Source organism: Papaver somniferum, chromosome 1 (assembly GCF_003573695.1).
Source record: "Papaver somniferum cultivar HN1 chromosome 1, ASM357369v1, whole genome shotgun sequence".
Lineage (NCBI taxonomy): Eukaryota > Viridiplantae > Streptophyta > Magnoliopsida > Ranunculales > Papaveraceae > Papaver > Papaver somniferum.
This window is the reverse complement of record NC_039358.1, coordinates 10518168-10538651: the sequence shown is the minus strand read 5'-3', so window position 1 is coordinate 10538651 and position 20484 is coordinate 10518168. Positions and strand designations below refer to the sequence as shown.

Here is a 20484-nt window from a genome sequence, read left to right as displayed (position 1 = left end):
GATCTAGATGTGTTAGATGAATGTGGATTAGACAAAAGTGTTCATATGACTAACTTTGGTTAACTATTATTGAGCCGACTCAATATACACATTTAGATAACGTTACCCATATCTAAATGAAGTTTATTTCATTTGTGTGTGACAAGATAAGTCCATCCAACGGTGGAGAGATATTGCTTTGGTTTCAAGCAAAGCTTAGCTTGCATCTTAAATCAGATTTTAATCAAACGGTCAATATGGAATGCTTTGTTTCTAAGCTAACTTAGCAAACCCTGATTTGAAGACTATATAAGGGAGAACTCTAGCAACTGAGAAACCTAATCCCCACACCTCATGTGTGATACTAGTCGCGACTAGAGTTGATTCTCCTTTAATCTAGGTTTTTTCTTAAAACCAATATAGGTTAACGACTTAAAGATTTTATTGGGATTCTGAAGCCAGATCGAACTATTTTCTCTGTAGTTCCATATTCTGATCTTACTTATTCTATCGTGTTGAGTAATATCTTCTCTAAGATTGGCTCGAGATTTATCTCCGATAGATAAGATATAAAAAGTAATCACAAAGCTCTTTGTGTCATTATTTTTGATTCTATAATAACTTGTGGTACTACCATATAGTTAAGTTATTGTGAGGTGATTGATATTTCTAGGCTGTTATTCGAGATTATAAGACCGAATTATCAATTGGAATCTCCCACCTTGTGCATCCCAGGGAGTAATCTCTAACTCTATTTTTTTTTCTTCTACTTCTTTATTAGATATGTACAACACTTGGAGACTAGGAAATGGAGATTCAATCTCTATGTCTCTAGCTTCTATAAAGTGTTGGTTCATCTGGAAAGAAAGATGTTCTAGAATTTTTGACAACAAAACTTTTTCTCCTTATCAACTAGCTATGTCAATTACAAGACAGTACACTTATCGGCATCCTAAATTGGTCGTTTCCAAGAATATGCATGAACATATATCATTAATCAAAGACATCAATTGGACATTCCCGGAAAAATACACAAATAAAATAAATAGTGATGCTTCTTAGTTTTCAGCTAAGTCTAATGCATGATATGGCTTTATTTGGAGAAATTTTACAGGAACATTCAAGTCAGCATGCATGGGACATTTCAGAGCTTCATCAGCAGAAGCGGTAACTCTTCTTGTGACAGTTCAATGGGCCATATCTAAGAAGATTAAAAACATGTTCATTGAAGGAGATAACCTAGCTACGATCTTATATGTTTAAGGAAAAGAAATTTCAGTACAGTGGAAAAGTGTGGCAAATCTGGATGAAGTAATATCACAAGCAAAGCAATTAAAGTTTTTTTTTTGGGTTTTAAAGCAGTGGACAAGAAAGCTAACGGAGCTGCTGATATAGTAGCTAAACAAGGGAGGAAAGCAACATCTGACAAAGTTTGTGAGGAATCATCTCCTCTTTTTCTCATTCCTAAAATAACTTTTGATATTGTTAAAGCTTCTGAAGCAACTCTATTTTAAATTCGAATTATGTAAACTGTAAAATAATTAATCCATCTGATTCAGCCATTGTTGGGCATGCCCATTCAGAGTTGACCTCAAACGAAACCGAATCAAATGATTAGTGGCTTATTTTGGTTCTAATATATGGATCTTGTTTCCAAAAATAAATAAATAGAACTCATATATGTTTTGTTGTCTCTATAAATCATCATAATTCTTTGTAAATCATTGAAAGAATCTCTCAAAATCTCTGAACTCACAGAAAATTGCCCAAAATCTCTTTTATAAAGAGTCTTCCAATATTTCTAGAAATCCCACTTGACTAACCCATATAAGTTTTATAAGGAGTTATTATGAAGGAAGTTGAAATATAATGTAATGAAAAGAGACCCGTGTGGCCTAAATGTTTTTGTACTCCCTCCCTCCCTAGATAGATGTAGGTGTTTGATCTCTAAACCTTGTAATTTCTAATAGTGTTTAAGGTCCACTAATTAATCGTTATACTAATCTATTAAATAGTATTATCTTCTTCCCTTTTAAAGGCCTTGACAAAATAAGCTCTTACGTTGAACGATAATGAAACCCTCCCTTTTTATTGGCCGAAATAGACCCTTAAAGTAGAAGTTATGGTGAGGACACGTGGCATAACTCTATTAGTCGGGGTATTAAAACTTGGGCTACACTTTGTTTCCATCAAGTATTTGACCGTTCGTTAGCAACGCCGTCAATAAATAAGAAGGTGGACAACACTTCCGCAAAAGTTTTAATCTAATTAATTTCCTTACACCGTGTTTACACCAAATACTTAACTGTACGTTATTAACACCATCTAAGGTGGGCAATACTTCCGTTAAACCACGGAAATTTTTTCCAAAACAAAAATTCGCTACGACGAAATTGATTCCCATATAAAAATTTTGCTTAAAAAAATATTAATTTAGTTTAATGGAAAAGGAAATTTAATTTACCGTGTTTAGAATTTTACGGAAGTCCAAACTCAATTTAGAAGTCGGATACCTAATATATTAGGACTCCCTTTTCCAAATTAATACATAAGGGAGAAAAAAGAACCCCACATATTTCACACATATTTTCAACAAAAATAAAAGGAAAAAAAAAAACTTTATATATTTTCTTTACCTATTTAATGCATTCGACCCTCCGCACCAAATCAAAAATACATCTCACTGGGCGGAAAAAGCCAACGCACATCGAATCAAAAATATGATAAAAAAAAAAAGAAAAAAAAACCTGGTGCATAGCACAGGCACAAATCAATTATATAATATAAAGAATAAGATTAATTTCGGTAATACTCTGAATCTCTCTATATATTACTTGCAAAAGTTGATATAAACATCAAGACTTCTTTCACTCCAAAACCAAATACAAAGATAGGTGGATAATTTTGTATCAATTCTACCGGGATGGTGAACCACAACGATGATGAGCAAATTCCCAAACTGGCCGCAGGTTTTAATAACTTATTTAATTTAGGCTAAGTTTGTGTGTTTGAATTAGTTTTTTTTTCTTTGTTAGATGTCTCAACTTAATTACCAACTAATCCTTTATCGTTCTTCATGTTCTACCTTGTATGAACCTTTTCTGCTGATAATGAATTGGCATTAATTTTTGATTATACTAGATGAAATAAACTAATTGCGTAGTTTTGCAGAAGAAGAAGCAGATCTTCAATTTGATGGGAACACGGCGGGAGCAAGAATCATCAACAAACGGACGGCACCATTGGTGGAAAACCAATTCAAGGTGTTGCTGGAGCTCAAGGGGGTAGCAGAATCTGGAGAGGGCAGATTAGGCGTTGATCTTGTGACCATCTTAGATATCAGTGGTAGCATGAACAAGGAATCCAGATTATCGAAAATGAAACTAGCGATGCAATTCTTGCTTCAGAAACTTGGTCGAACTGATCGTCTGTCTGTCGTTACTTTCAATTACGAGGCCAATAGGTTGTGCCCGATGCGCCTGATCACTGAAAATTCTCGAGCAGAAATTGCAGATAAGGTCAACGCATTAGAAGCCGAATACACCACAAATACCGAAGATGGCCTCAGATTAGCCTTAAAAATATTGGAAGACCGCACTCTCACAAAAGGGCGTCGTGCTGCCATCATGCTTATGTCAGACGGCCAAGAAGATAAGAACAGCAATGCTTCCAATGTTCCTGTTGGCAGGGTCCCGGTATACACCTTCAGTTTTGGAGCTGACGACTTTGATCCAAAGGTGGTTTGGATTCTAAAATAACCGTATAGTCTTTGGTAACTTCAGTTAGATAGGTGCTTGATTTTTCATTCTTGCTCTATTCGCAGGTATTCAGTGACATCGCCAGCAATAGCTATGGAGGAATGTATACACCTGTCCCCGACTTGGATGATTTGAATGTTTCATTCTCAGCGTCTCTGGCTGGGCTTCTCAGCGTGGCCATTGACGGCCTAACGCTAACCATTATACCAGCAAAGGGTTCTAGCAAATTCACTGAGATAAACGCCGGAAACTATAAACAAACAGGGAACATCGAGGATGAACCTGTAACTGTTACATTTGGGTCACTGTACGACCAAGAGACCCGCAAGGTCCTTGTGGTCCTCACTCTCCCAGAGGTTAAAGGGCGATTAGGCGCTAACATTCTCGCTATGGAATACAAGTACAGGTATACCAAATTTCGATTAGTCACTCTTACCGTTTATATCGTATCGTATAAGAAAAAAAAAAAACGTATAACAGAGCGTACCATTACAGGGTTGGTGTGAACGATACATCTAAGTTTGATCAGAGAACCATAAATATTACTCGCACTGATGCGTCAACCATGGTTGAGGATGAGGAGGTGCTGGCAGAGGAGAAGCGTATCAATACTGCAAAGTCGATAACAGCAGCAAGATTATTGGCTGATAAGAAGGAGCTAGAGAAGGCAAGGGAAACGCTAAATGATGCAAAAACATCACTCTCAGAGGTTGATGCAATACTGACGGCTCAGCTGGACAAGCTCCTCGAATTTATGGTGTCCCAAGACACTTACGACAAACAAGGGCGTGCCTATGCGCTTGCTCTTGAGGCCGCTCATGCTTCCCAACGTCCTAACCCTAGTGCTGCCGGTATGTTCAACACTCCCCTAATAGACCTATTCGTTGAACAAGCCCAGTTATTTGACAAGCAACCCACCAATTATAAAGTACCCACAGCGGAGAAGGATAAGAGAAATATCACAATTAAAAGGATCGAAAGGACCCTTGCCTTACTCGAACAAATCAGAATGAGATACGAGCCATTTCCATAATTTTCATCATTGGATGCATTCAGGGTTCAAATTAAAACGTTGCAATGCCTTGTCATGCCAGAGTGGATTACTTGTTGGAGACACTCGCTGCCCATACCTTTGCGTTGGAGTTCATCTTTCACCGAATAAGAAGAGACCTTTGTAATCATTTATATGATGAACGTATACATCATAATCGTGTTTTTATTTCATACTCCGTTTAAGTAAAATGTGAAGTATTGGTGTAACTATCGTTGTATTCATCGTTTTTAATTTCGTATATTGTGGATCCATTGTATGATTCTGTTTGGGATATTATTGTTTTATCCTTTTATTTTTACTAGTATGTAACCCATGCTACGCACAGGGATCGGTGAGATCATCTAATTTAGTATGACGGGACTTTGTCCCGCACCCGTGGTCAAATGCATTATTCTTCGCTTTACCGGTCTTTGATTAGTTTAATTTTTAAAGGAATATGAAATTCCGGTACTTTATAGGTATTTAAAGATTTGATGATTAAATTTGGTATTATAAACCCGAATTCATGTATCAATTTTTTGGGCGGATATTAAATAAATAAAAAGAAGTTGATTCTATAGAAGTTGGATTTAAAATAATTAAGATTTATATGCATATATTTATTTGCAATCGATAATAATTATATTTTTTTTTGTCCAACCTAATTTTTATTAACAAATTGTCGTATCCAACGATTTTATCTGTAAAAGTTTTAGAAGATATATATGCCACACGAAAATTTGTGAAATCCAATATTCAAAATAAAATAAAAAGAAATGTGAAATGCAAGAAATGTGCATGCAGTGTTACTACATAGATAACTTTATTTATGTCGAGATTTAGAAGTCGATCAATGTAACAATATTATGTTGAATCCAGGTTTATGTAGCACCTTGTTAGCAATACATGTTTATTGATGGTGTTTAAACTACTACTTGAGCATAGTTCCATAATACAACATAATAGGCCTTTTCCAAGATGGGCGCTGGTCCCCGAGAAAGAACGTCATGGTAGCACTGTTTATTATAAGATTCACATCTATTAGTTTAATAAAACATGACTGGTTTTTGGTTTAAAAAATTTAAACAATGTTTTGTCGGAGAATAATAATATGTTTAAAAGTGATATATCTAAAAATAAATATTCATGCTATCTATAATTCTTATTAATAAGTAAATACTTCATTGTCTTCTTCATCTATCTCGACCAACGTGGGCCTGTCAGGATCCCTGTCCATAATCTCGTTCATTTCATCATCATGTTCATTCAGTTCGATCAATTTTGGCATGTCATCGTCGTTTTCTATAGTTTCATATTTTCTTTTTTAACCATGTGTCTTTTAGTAGGTGTCTGAAGTTATTCTCTGTCAGGAGTTGTACTTACCCATTTATTTATTTTTTGTTTAATGTATATGCTTTCTCCAAATCATTATCATAATGTAATATGTCATGTGCTTTTGGACCGAGCTTCAAGCATAAATTTAAAGACCATTGATTTCCCAATTGCAGTTAAAATTTCTTCTACTTAGTCTTCCCGGTTTTTCTGCAAAACAAAATTATTCTTTAAGAAGTTGCATTCTTTTTTTTCTTCCAAAAACTGTGCTTATCATAAACATTATGGTAACCTGTACATCTACCATTAGCTATGCCATCATTTTTGATACTCTAATATTATTATCAATAACCACTTCAGCTCTCATTGTTGTGAATATACCATTGTATGTCGTGTACTATAAGATGGAGAATGTCGTTGTCACAAAGCATGTGTTAGTTCGGTAATATTTTTTTTATAACATGTAATAAAAAATAGATGGACATTGATAACTTAACATTTCTACTTGGCACGATTACTATAACTGCACATTTATTGCACCATGGCTAGCCTTTCATGTAGACATGCCTTTCCTTGCATAATGGACATGCCATGTAGTACCACAGATAGGCCTGTCAATATTTGTCCGATATCCGGTATCCGTTTCCTCGAGATCCTATAGGATTTTATCCGTTTTATCGGATATCAGATGAAATATTTTATCGGATATTTCTTTCTTAACATATCGGAAACGGATTAGACCCCATCCGAAATGTTAATATTCGATATCCGATAGCATGAGAACTTATTTGTAATTTATCCTAATTTCGAGTATAGTATCGGATATTATCGGATAAATATCCGATAAGTGTCAATTATGAAAATGTTTTACAAGGATTTTTAAGCTTTGTTGTTATAATCGGATATTATCGGATATCCGACAGCTTAGCCTATCGTAATCGATATCTGATTTTGATATCCTATAAAATATTATCGGATATCGAATATCCGGTAGTGCTTAACCTGTCGGGCATCGGATTTCTAAATATCCGACGGATATTTTTCCTTTGACAGGCCTAATCACAGAGATTCTATCTCAATTTTGATAATTGTTCCTTTAAAGGTAAGCATTGTTCACTACACTACACTCCATTCGATTCTTTTATAAAGTTTTCCTTTATTTTTTTGCATTTAAATATAATTTAAATTGACTTACTTTTCATATCTTACCATAAACTTTTTCTTTTTGTGTAACATTTTTAATGCTTCATCCAGTGTTACAACCTTAACAACATTTTCTTTTTTAACAAATGATGATTAAATAAGTATAAATGATTAAATTTTAGATGGCACGACGTACAGACTTTATCAGAAGATTGAATAAGTGCAAATGATGGTTAAATTTTAGATGGCACCACGTACAGATTTTTTGTATTAGTGTATTCATTAGCGTTTTATTGGGGATGGTATGAGTAAATGTGTATTCAGTCGGGATAAATAGTTATACATTCTCATTTTTATTATACTTACAAAGTGTGCCAGACGTTCGGAACTTAAAACTTAAACTCCGGTAGTGTGAAAAAAGAAATGAAGCATAACCAAGCTAAGATGAATAAGGATCAACCCCTTGTTCTTGTGTTCTTATGCCAAAGATCTTATCTTTTCCCGAAGGAACTGCAGCCAATCAATTTTCAATTTCCATTTATGAGTTCTTATGTGTTTCCACACCCGGTTGAGACCTCAAAAAATGGGACCTTGGTAGGATTGTCTCTCAAACCAACCTGCACTGGTGAGAGTCTTCTATTTCGTGATTCTCAGTATTGAGATCATATGCTATAACTCGATTTCCTTCAACAATCCAGCAAGAGATGCCATTATGGGTAACTATATCTTTGCACTGCATTCCATCCTAAGTAATTTCTTCAGAGCTTGTAACTTCAAAGGAATTCCACCTACCCAAATCAGAACAGTAAATTTCTAGCTCAAATGTTCTACTGCTAGTGCAAAAAGCTGGTACGAAAAACACCTTGTAAGACGCTGGAGTTAATTGCGACGAGCATGGATCAGATTGACATACTAAGCCTTGTATAACTATTTTATTTGCGGACTGATTGTGAGGAATTGTGACGTACTGTTAGGTCAGCGGATTACAGATATAATATGTCTTTTTCTCCCAATCATACACATTTACTAATGCACACAGAACTAAGCTACTGCTGGCCGCTAATATAGCAATATATTCATGATCTTTTTTCTTTAACGGGCACTCCACCAAACTTGAATCGAAAGTCGCAACAAATCCACAGTCACAAATCTTGGACGGAAGAAAGCTGAAACAAAACCCATCATAATTCTACAAGAATCTCACTGATTATTGTTGGAAAATGATTAATAAAAAAAATAAAGTTTTAAAGTTTTAATAAAAATTATAATTTATTGTTTTCAATTTTTTTAGTCTCACATTGTGGAATTTCCAATTTTTAATAGTTTTAAGAAACTATTTAAACCTTTTAGTCCCACATCGGGGAGTTTTTCTTCTTAAGTTGTATTTGTCAATTATACAAACAAATTCACTACTTTTGTAAAATCTATGGGAAAGGGGTTTCTCTATATTTAGAGGGACCCCCAAGGTAAAAAAATAGTTTATATTGTTTTCTCAAGCGTTCGAGATTTTCCTTTATGGATTTTTCGGAGTTGCCAAGCTCAAGTTGAGCATCTACTACATATGCTAGTAGTAGGTGTATTAGGGTGTTTTATCCTGGAGATATCCGTCCTCTGAGGGCTATAACATCACTCTTGAGTGTAGCCGGGCGCTAATGTCTTAAGGGAAACGTGTTGAACACGTGACTCACTCTGTTTTTTCCAAAGTTTTGCCTTGTTGCTGTTGCGGAGATATGGGAAGGTCATTCGTTTCATCAAATCGATCACTTCCATTATAAAGGAGCTAAGTATCAATAACTTTTGCTTATTTGATTTTCCTTGTTTTTGATTATTGCACACAACAATCTTAAGGGGATAGTCTGAATGCAATTCCAGGAATTTGATCCCAGCGTGTACTCCTCCGCGTGTACTTCATGTTTCTTCATCATGGCGCCTCTAGTTTTCTATCTTCCCACATAAGTACCAGAATTCAGTGAAACCAAGCTTTCAACATAGTTCTCAGCTTCGGTCACCCACATTTTTCGGTTCTTACTCATCCATGTCAGACTACTTGCATTCCTCGGGTCATATAGAACTAAGTAACTAGAAATCTTAAGTAGAATTTTACCAGTCTTGAAAACCCACATCAGACTCACAAAGGAATAACTCGCAACCGATTTGAGGGTAATGGAAAAATGTTTAGACCAAGAATCTTGAACTCCATACTCCTGCATCACCCATACATCAAACTGAACATTTTTATCATCATTAAAAAGTAGACATAGACACTCCTCCCATTCTCCCATAGTGTGTAACTGCTTCTTTTCGAAAGGTTGTTCTGGTAGATGCAATTTTTTAAATTTCTCGTCGCTCATGTCCAAGGAGACGATGACCGTAGATTTGGTCGAGGTATAGACTAACCAATGAAGAGTTCCACTAATAATTACCCCAGATCCTTTACTATAAGTAAACCTATAGGGGATAGTCTGAATGAAAAATTCAAGGAATTTGATCCCAGCGTGTACTCCTCCGCGTTTACTTCATGTTTCTTCATCATGGCGCCTCTAGTTTTCTATCTGCCCACATAAGTACCAGAATTCACCAAGCTTTCAACATGGTTCTCAGCTTCGGTCACCTACATTTTTCGGTTCTTGCTCATCCATGTCAGACTACTTGCATTCCTCGGGTCATATAGAACTAACTAACTAGAAATCTTAAGTAGAATTTTACCAGTCTTGAAAACCCACATCAGACTCACAAAGGAATAACTCGCAACCGATTTGAGGGTAATGGAAAAATGTTTAAACCAGGAATATTGAACTCCATACTCCTGCATCACCCCTACATCAAACTGAACGTTTTTATCATCATTAAAAAGTAGACATAGACACTCCTCCCATTCTCCCATAGTAACTGCTTGTTTTCGAAAGGTTGTTCCGGTAGTTGCAATTCTTTAAATTTCTCGTCGCTCATGTCCAAGGAGACGATAGCAGTAGATTTGGTTGAGGTATAAACTAACCAATGAAGAGATCCACTAATAATTACCCCAGATCCTCTACTATAAGTAAACCTATAGGGGATAGTCTGAATGCAATTCCAGGAATTTGATCCCAGCGTGTACTCCTCCGCGTTTACTTCATGTTTCTTCATCATGGCGCCTCTAGTTTTCTATCTTCCCACATAAGTACCAGAATTCAGTGAAACCAAGCTTTCAACATAGTTATCAGTTTCCCTCACCTACATTTTTCGGTTCTTGCTCATCCATGTCAGACTATTTGCATTCCTCGGGTCATATAGAACTAAGTAACTAGAAATCTTAAGTAGAATTTTACCAGTCTTGTAAACCCACATCAGACTCACAAAGGAATAATGTTTAGACCAAGAATCTTGAACTCCATACTCCTGCATCACCCATACATCGAACTGAACCTTTTTATCATCATTAAAAAGTAGACATAGACACTCCTCCCATTCACCCATAGTGTGTAACTGCTTCTTTACGAAAGGTTGTTCTGGTAGTTGCAGTTCTTTAAATTTCTCGTCGCTCATGTCCAAGGAGACGATAGCTGTGGATTTGGTCAAGGTATAGACTAAATCCCAGATCCTCTACTATAAGTAAACCTATAGGGGATAGTCTTAATGCAATTCCAGGAATTTGATCCCAGCGTGTACTCCTCCGCGTGTACTTCATGTTTCTTCATCATGGCGCCTCTATTTTTCTATATTCCCACATAAGTACCAGAATTCAGTGAAACCAAGCTTTCAATATAGTTCTCAGCTTCGGTCACCCACATTTTTCGGTTCTTGCTCATCCATGTCAGACTACTTACATTCCTCGGATCATATAGATCTAACTAACTAGAAATCTTAAGTAGAATTTTACCAGTCTTGAAAACCTACATCTGACTCACAAAGGAATAACTCGCAACCGATTTGAGGGTAATGGAAAAATGTTTAGACCAATAATCTTGAACTCCATACTCTTGCATCACCCATACATCAAACTGAAAGTTTTTATCATCATTAAAAAGTAGACATAGACACTCCTCCCATTCTCCCATAGTGTGTAACTACTTCTTTTCGAAAGGTTGTTCTGGTAGTTGCAATTCTTTAAATTTGTCGTCGCTCATGTCCAAGGAGACGATAGCTGTGGATTTGGTCGAGGTATAGACTAACAAATAAAGAGATCCACTAATAATTACCCCAGATCCTCTACTATAAGTAAACCTATAGGCGATAGTCTGAATGCAATTCCAGGAATTTGATCCCCGCGTGTACTCCTCCGCATGTACTTCATGTTTCTTCATCATGGCGCCTCTAGTTTTATATCTGCCCACATAAGTACCAGAATTCAGTAAAACCAAGCTTTCAACATAGTTCTCAGCTTCGGTCACCCACATTTTCGGTTCTTTCTCATCCATGTCAGGCTACTTGCGATCCTCGAGTCATATAGAACTAAGTAACTAGAAATCTTAAGTAGAATTTTACCAGTCTTGAAAACCCACATCAGACTTACAAAGGAATAAATCACAACCAATTAGAGGGTAATGGAAAAATTTTTAGACCAAGAATCTTGAACTTCATACTCCTGCATCACCCATACATCAAACTGAATGTTTTTATCATCATTAAAAAGTAGACATAGACACTCCTCCCATTCTCCCATAGTGTGTAACTGCTTCTTTTCGAAAGGTTGTTCTGGTAGTTGCAATTCTTTAAATTTCTCGTCGCTCATGTCCAAGGAGACGATAGCCGTGGATTTGGTCGAGGTATAGACTAACCAATGAAGATATCCACTAATAATTACCCAGATCCTCTACTATAAGTAAACCTATAGGGGATAGTCTGATTTCAATTCCAGGAATTTGATCCCATCGTGTACTCCTCCGCGTGTACTTCATGTTTCTTCATCATGGCTCCTCTAGTTTTCTATCTGCTCACATAAATAACAAAATTCAGTGAAACCAAGATTTCAACATAGTTCTCAGCTTCGGTCACCCAAATTTTTCGGTTCTTGCTCATCCATGTCAGACTACTTGCATTCCTCGGGTCATATAAAACAACGTAACTAGAAATCTTAAGTAGAATTTTACCAGTCTTGAAAACCCACATCAGACTCACAAAGGAATAACTCGCAACCGATTTGAGGGTAATGGAAAAATGTTTAGACCAAGAATCTTGAACTCCATACTCCTGCATCAACCATACATCAAACTGAACCTTTTTATCATCATTAAAAAGTAGACTTAGACAATCATCCCATTCTCCCATAGTGTGTAACTGCTTATTTTCGAAAGGTTGTTCTGGTAGTTGCAATTCTTTAAATTTCTCGTCACTCATGTCCAAGGAGACGATAGGCGTTGATTTGGTCGAGGTATAGACTAACCAATGAAGAGCTCCACTAATAATTACCCCAAATCCTCTACTATAAGTAAATCTATAGGGGATATTCTGAATGCAATTCCAGGAATTTGATCCCATCGTGTACTCCTCCGCGTGTACTTCATGTTTCTTCATCATGACGCCTCTAGTTTTCTATTTGCCCACATAAGTACCAGAATTCAGTGAAACCAAGCCTTCAACATAGTTCTCAGCTTCGGTCACCCACATTTTTCGATTCCTGCTCATCCATGTCAGACTACTTGCATTCCTCGGGTCATATAGAACTAAGTAAATAGAAATCTTAAGTAGAATTTTACCAGTGTTGACAACCCACATCAGACTCACAAAGGAATAACTCGCAACCGATTTGAGGGTAATGGAAAAATGTTTATACCAAGAATCTTGAACTCCATACTCCTGCATCACCCATACATCAAACTGAAAATTTTTATCATCATTAAAAAGTAGACATAGACACTCCTCCCATTCTCCCATAGTGTGTAATTACTTCTTTTCGAAAGGTTGTTCTGGTAGTTGCAATTCTTTAAATTTCTCGTCGCTCATGTCCAAGGAAACGATAGCCGTGGATTTGGTCGAGGTATAGACTAACCAATGAAGAGATCCACTAATAATTACCCTAGATCCTCTACTATAAGTAAACCTATAGGGGATAGTCTGAATGCAATTCCAGGAAGTTGATCCCAGCGTGTACTCCTCCGCGTGTACTTCATGTTTCTTCATCATGGCACCTCTAGTTTTCTATCTTCCCACATAAGTACAAGAATTCAGTAAAACCAAGCTTTCAACATAGTTCTCAGCTTCTGTCACCCACATTTTCGGTTGTTGCTAATCCATGTCAGAGTACTTGCATTCCTCGGGTCATATAGATCTAAGTAACTAGAAATCTTAAGTAGAATTTTACCAGTCTTGAAAACCCACATCAGACTTACAAAGGAATAACTCGAAACCGATTTGAGGGTAATGGAAAAATGTTTAGACCAAGAATCTTGAACTCCATACTCCTGCATCACCCATACATCAAACTGAACGTTTTTATCATCATTAAAAAGTAGACATAGACACTCCTCCCATTCTCCCATAGTGTGTAACTGCTTCTTTTTGAAAGGTTGTTCTGGTAGCTGCAATTCTTTAAATTTCTCGTCGCTCATGTTCAAGGAAACGATAGTCGTGGATTTGGTCGAGGTATAGACTAACAAATGAAGAGATCCACTAATAATTACCCCAGATCCTCTACTATAAGTAAACCTATAGGGGATAGTCTGAATGCAATTCCAAGAATTTTATCCCAGCGTGTACTCCTCCGCGTGTACTTCATGTTTCTTCATCATGGCGCCTCTAGTTTTCTATCTTCCCACATAAGTACCAGGATTCAGTAAAACCAAGATTTCAACATAGTTCTCAGCTTCGGTCACCCATATTTTTCGGTTGTTGCTCATCCATGTCAGACTACTTGCATTCCTTATAGAACTAAGTAACTAGAAATCTTAAGTAGAATTTTACCAGTCTTGAAAACTTACATCAGACTCACAAAGGAATAATTCGCAACCGATTTGAGGGTAATGGAAAAATATTTAGACCAAGAATCTTGAACTCCATACTCCTGCATCACCCATACATCAAACTGAATGTTTTTATCATCATTAAAAAGTAGACATAGGCACTGCTCCCATTCTCTCATAGTGTGTAACTGCTTCTTTTTGAAAGGTTGTTCTGGTAGTTGCAATTCTTTAAATTTCTCGTCGCTCATGTCTAAGGAGACGATAGTCGTGGATTTGGTCGAGGTATAGACTAACCAATAAAGAGATCTACTAATAATTACCCCAGATCCTCTACTATAAGTAAACCTATAGGGGATAGTCTGAATGCAATTCCAGGAATTTGATTCCAGATTGTACTCCTCCGCGTTTACTTTATGTTTCTTCATCATGGCGCCTCTAGTTTTCTATCTGCCCAGATAAGTACCAGAATTCAGTGAAACCAAGCTTTCAACATAGTTCTCAGCTTATGTCACCCACATTTTTCGGTTCTTGCTCATCCATGTCAGACTACTTGCATTCCTCGGGTCATATAGAACTAAGTAACTAGAAATCTTAAGTAGAATTTTACCAGTCTTAAAAAACCAAATCATACTCACAAAGGAATAACTCGCAACCGATTTGAGGGTAATGGAAAAATGTTTAGACCAAGAATATTGAACTCCATACTCCTACATCACCCACACATCAAACTGAACTCTTTTATCATCATTAAAAAGTAGACATATACACTCCTCCCATTCTCCCATAATGTGTAACCGCTTCTTTTCGAAAGGTTTTTCTGGTAGTTGCAATTCATTAAATTTCTCGTCGCTCATGTCCAAGGAAACGATAGCCGTGGATTTGGTCGAGGTATAAACTAACCAATGAAGAGATCCACTAATAATTACCCCAGATCCTCTACTATAAGTAAACCTATAGGGGATAGTCTGAATGCAATTCCACGAATTTGATTCCAGATTGTACTCCTCCGCGTTTACTTTATGTTTCTTCATCATGGCGCCTCTAGTTTTCTATCTGCCAACATAAGTACAAGAATTCAGTGAAACCAAGCTTTCAACATAGTTCTCAGCTTAGGTCACCCACATTTTTCGGTTCTTGCTCATCCATGTCAGACTACTTGCATTCCTCGGGTCATATAGAACTAAGTAACTAGAAATCTTAAGTAGAATTTTACCAGTCTTGAAAAACCAAATCATACTCACAAAGGAATAACTCGCAACCGATTTGAGGGTAATGGAAAAATGTTTATACCAAGAATATTGAACTCCATTTTCCTGCATCACCCATACATCAAACTGAACGCTTTTATCATCATTAAAAAGTAGACATAGACACTCCTCCCATTCTCCCATAATGTGTAACCGCTTCTTTTCGAAAGGTTTTTCTGGTAGTTGCAATTCATTAAATTTTTCGTTGCTCATGTCCAAGGAAACGATAGCCGTGGATTTAGTCGAGGTATAGACTAACCAATGAAGAGCTCCACTAATAATTACCCCAGATCCTCTACTATAAGTAAACCTATAGGGGATAATCTGAATGCAATTCCAGGAATTTGATTCCAGATTGTACTCCTCCGAGTTTACTTCATGTTTATTCATCATGGCGCCTCTAGTTTTCTATCTGCCCATATAAGTACCATAATTCAGTGAAACCAAGCTTTCAACATAGTTCTCATCTTCGGTCACACACATTTTTCGGTTCTTGCTCATCCGTGTCAGACTATTTGCATTCCTCGGGTCATATAGAACTAAGTAACTAGAAATCTTAAGTAGAATTTTACCAGTCTTGAAAACCCACATCAGACTCACAAAGGAATAACTCGAAACCGATTTGAGGGTAATGGAAAAATGTTTAGACCAAGAATCTTGAACTCCATACTCCTGCATCACCCATACATCAAATTGAACGTTTTTATCATCGTTAAAAAGTAGACATAGACACTCCTCCCATTCTCCCATAGTTCGTAACTGCTTCTTTTCGAAAGGTTATTCTGGTAGTTGCAATTCTTTAAATTTATCGTCGCTCATGTCCAAGGAGACGATAGTCGTGGATTTGATCGAGGTATAGACTAACCAATGAAGAGCTTGATGAGTGCCAAATATTGTATATATTTATCCCTTTTTGTTGGCATTTAACTCATCTTTTGCGCATTAATTCTACATTTTATCCCATATTCTGTATTTTCATTGTTTTCAAGAATAAATATTTTTTCTTACTTAATTTCGCATTTTTAGGTAATAAATAAAGTCTGGATGACTTGCGGAGCGGAAAAGAGCTGAAGAGTGGTGAAAAGCCGGAAGAAATTACGCAAGGAAGCCGCAAAGAATGGTGCGCACAAGTCCAAAAAGCTAGGAATGGGCTCAAGAAGGAAGAATTGTTCTTAAAGAAGTTATGGGCCTGGCACACCCAAGGCCCAAAATCCTTTCTCAAACCCATTTCCATTACCCAAGCCCGTCTCGGATTTCAGCCGTCAGATTGAAGCCTCTCAGCATCCTACGGTCGCTCCATCGTCGCACATCAATCTCCGAAGCTCCTGCTTTACATCGCAGCGCCGATCTCCATCTTGGGCCGTCCATTTCGTTGTATTCCTCCATCCGACGGTCGCTACCCATAGCCTCCCACCTCATCGTTGGATCCACCTACCATCGTCACATCCTACGGATCATCTCGCCAAACATCGACTCAGATAATCCCGCCTCACACCCTAGCACCAAAGCCTATACTACCACCCAAACACCCCCTTCTTCCCAAAACCTCGATCTCATCTTCCTCCACCCGACAGTTGCAGAGCTGCAACTGCAACACCATGTACGCCACCACCATCTCTTCCATCACCACCTCGAGCTTCACCATCATCCAGCTCCCTAGTATTTCCCTTTCTTGTTCTTAGCATCAACCCTAGGTGCTACAGATAAGAAAGAGAAAAGCTAGGGCATCAGTAGACTGAATTGGGAGCTGTGGAGCAGAGGAGGAGCAGAGGGAACATCAACAGGGCATGGGTCGAGCTTAATTCAGAAAATTGGTGAGAGAATTTGATTTTCCCCAAAATTTTAGGGTTTCGAATTAGGGTTTGTATTTTTTGTTGTAAACTATAAATAGGAACTGATGTGTAGAGAGAAAACTGTTCTTGGGTTATCCTAGTTCCCCCTAAGTGGGTTAATTTCACTGTTTAATTTTAATGTTAATGTCTACTGTTAGTACTTGTCCTGTTTAGTGATAGGTTAGTATCATGTTCTAATTTAGTTTCTGAGGCAGGGATGAAACCCCTGATGAATGAAATTCCCTTGTGTGTTTACTTCTCCTCAATGAAAGTTTAATGATAAGCATGCCTTAATTTCTGAATTTTGCCAATTTGCTTTCACCTTGTATGTCAAGCATCCTAGGTAGTTTGGTTAACTCTTTGTCAAAATTCAAAGCTCTGTGTAAACTGTTATAGCTCAATCTGTGATTACTTGTGCTTTAGACAGACAAGTAATGCTAGGGAATTGACATGTTAGCTGAAATTGAGTCATCACAGTGGTTAGTGATTGTTTCACACATTCAAAGTGGTTTGAGGCTAGAACCTCTATAGCCATTTGATGAAAAAGAGGATAAGTTTATCAAACTAGGGAATTAGATGCATCTAGGTGGTGGAATTGAAGCCTTAGTTTCTGTCACTCATCCACAACTGTCCATTGTTTCTTTTGTTGTATTTTTTTTGTTTACTATCTTTGCTTCTTTACTTCTTTACTGTTTTCATGATCAATTCACTCCATTTTGTTGTTTCCTTAACTTATGTTGCTCCTTCACTCACTGTTTAGTAGTGCTCAAAACACCACAAACAACTCTCACAGCCCACTGTTCACTTTCACAACCTCAGTCCATAACCCACAAATCATCTCATCCATTGTCCAAGATCCCACAGCTCATTATTTTTATGTCCATTAAGACCACTGCTACTTACAAACCCAACAAAGCCCAGTTAGCTAGCAAGATTAAGAAAAAAATAGCAAATTTGCCCACCTTGTCCCTGCGGATCGACCCGTATTTGCACCACACTACTTTCCGACACCGTGCACTTGCGGTTATTTCCGTGACTCTTTTAGAGAGCCACCAAGTTTTTGGCGCCGCTGCCGGGGATTGGTGCTGTGTTTTATCTGTGTTTTTCTTAGCTATTTTGCATTTCATTTCATAGCATTTGCATCTGCATCTGCTTCATTTCATTTGCTATTGGACCTGCTGATTCTGAACCTGTTTTTCCTCTGCTGGGACGCCACTAAGGAAAAGAACCAAAACCCAACTGGGTTTTTGCAACAATATCAGAGCAGCTGGGCTGTGCTAAAAAGGTAAGCCTAAACCCATTCAATTGAGAGAACCCAACCTGTGGGCTTCCAATTTTTTATTTGTGGGCTTGTAATAATTAACCCAATTTTTTGGGCTTTTTATTTTTCTATTTTGGGTTTGTAATAATTTATGTGTGGGCTTGTTGTTTAATTTGTGGGCTTGTATTTATTTTGTGTGGGCTTGTTTAAATTTTTCCATTGGACTTGTATTTTGGACTCTGGGTTTAAACCCAGCTGAGCTGATAACCGATTGTGGGCCGCAGCCTTCCTTCCATTTCCTTAGAGGCTTGCACAGTGGGCTTGCTCCCATTCAAAAACCAAATTTTACTTTTACTTTAAAAAAATTCTTTTGCTCCCAATTTTAACAACCAAATTTTTTCTAAAATATCCCATTAAAACCAAACTTGCCAAAAAAATGTCTCCCACCAAAACCAAATTTTTCCCAAAAATCCAAACCCATCAAAAACCAAATTTTTTTTAAAACCCATTAAAACCAAATAGTGGGCTTTGTGTCATTTCAAAATGGGCCAACCTCGTGCTCTCCATGAATACATGTATCCATCAATACAAATTCCATTATCATGTATTGTCTTACCTCAAACTAATAACCCTTTTAAAATAAATGCAAGCATGATACAAATACTTCCTATATTTCGAGGGTTCGATTCTGAGAACCCCTATACTCATGTAAGAGAGTTTGAACAAATTTGTCGGACTATGCAACCTGATCATATGTCCGAAGACTCTCTGAAATTGCGTTTGTTTACATTTTCTTTAAAGGAAAGGGCCAAAACATGGTTTTACGGTTTGAGACCACAATCAATCAACACTTGGGACCAACTCACAGATCTATTTTTCAAAAAATTCTTTCCACATCATAGGACCATCGCTATTCGTCAAAGTATCAATTGTTTTGTCCAATTGGATGAGGAAACTGTTTTTCACTATTTTGAACGTTTTAATGATTTGTTGAGCGAATGTCCGCACCATGGATTTGATAAGTGGAGACTTTTCGTCATCCTCTATGAGGGACTAGACTTTAAATCTCGAACCATGGTTGAGTCTATGTGTAATGGTGAGTTTATTGATAAATCTGTGGATGATGCATGGAATTTTTTAGCCGAGATTGCAGAGAAAACCCATCAATGGGAATCCGTTAGGGAAACATGAACAACACCACATGATATGAGTCACCCCCATGAATTAGAGTTTTATTCTTGTAATAGCTCCGACCTTAGGATTGAAAATTATCCTAGATTGCAAAATCCCTATCATGATGATGATGATGATTATGATGTTATGTTAGAAGAACATGTCTATACTGAAAATGTTATGGAACCTTTGGGTTCAAATACATTAGGCTTCTCTGCCCCGACCTTAATGCATGATATTTCTTCTAGTATTCCATGTGATGTTTCCCCTGATGTGCCGATACACGAAAATAAATCTGTTGATGATGTTGATAATTCTGATTGTAATCTTGCCAATTTAATTGATGATTGTGAGCATGATGTGACATGTGTAGATGAGTTAGAAGATTTTGATTTGATTGATAATGATATGCCTATTCTTCTACCTAAGTCACAATCTGATGGTCTTCCACCCAACCTAGATTTGGTTTGTGCCAATATTGTAAAACCATTTTTTCTGAAAATTCCTAATCTAGGATTGGAACTGTGTGCTTCCCAAGTCCTCTTGGACTATTTTGCTTCAAAATATAACACTTTTAAAAAGCCACAGTTGGAAATTGCATGTTTGCCCATCCCGAAAACAGTCCATTATGAGTTAGACCTTTTGAATCCTGAACCCCTAAAATTGTTAGATTTTGTGCTTAAAAGTAAACCTGTTGAAAAATTTAGGTTTAGGGTTGATTCATTCGGTTTTTCACTCTCATTCCCATTTAAGTCCAATTTTAGTGTTTTAAAACTTTCTTTGTCTCTACACTTTGTCTTTTGGGTTGATCCTCAACTCTTTAGATTGTTAGTGTATGGTGAATTTTT

The 20484-nt window shown here is 37.1% G+C and overlaps 1 protein-coding gene across 1 annotated transcript; it reads left to right on the top strand.

Moving 5' to 3' along the window:
- The first annotated feature begins 2779 nt into the window (after positions 1-2779).
- On the top strand, positions 2780-5089 carry LOC113279119 (E3 ubiquitin-protein ligase WAV3-like). Its single transcript, XM_026527830.1, has 4 exons — positions 2780-2948; positions 3151-3716; positions 3803-4143; positions 4233-5089. Exons 1-4 carry the CDS (start codon positions 2903-2905, stop codon positions 4768-4770), a joined length of 1491 nt encoding a protein of 496 aa, XP_026383615.1. The 5' UTR covers positions 2780-2902; the 3' UTR covers positions 4771-5089.
- Positions 5090-20484: the final 15395 nt, after the last annotated feature.

Bases quoted from the DNA above. Each gene is read 5' to 3' on its own strand.
- LOC113279119 (XM_026527830.1), top strand. From the start codon at position 2,903: ATGGTGAACCACAACGATGATGAGCAAATTCCCAAACTGGCCGCAG. The intron at 3,717-3,802 runs GTGGTTTGGATT...CTCTATTCGCAG, and splicing joins CTGACGACTTTGATCCAAAG to GTATTCAGTGACATCGCCAG. The intron at 4,144-4,232 runs GTATACCAAATT...GTACCATTACAG, and splicing joins GCTATGGAATACAAGTACAG to GGTTGGTGTGAACGATACAT.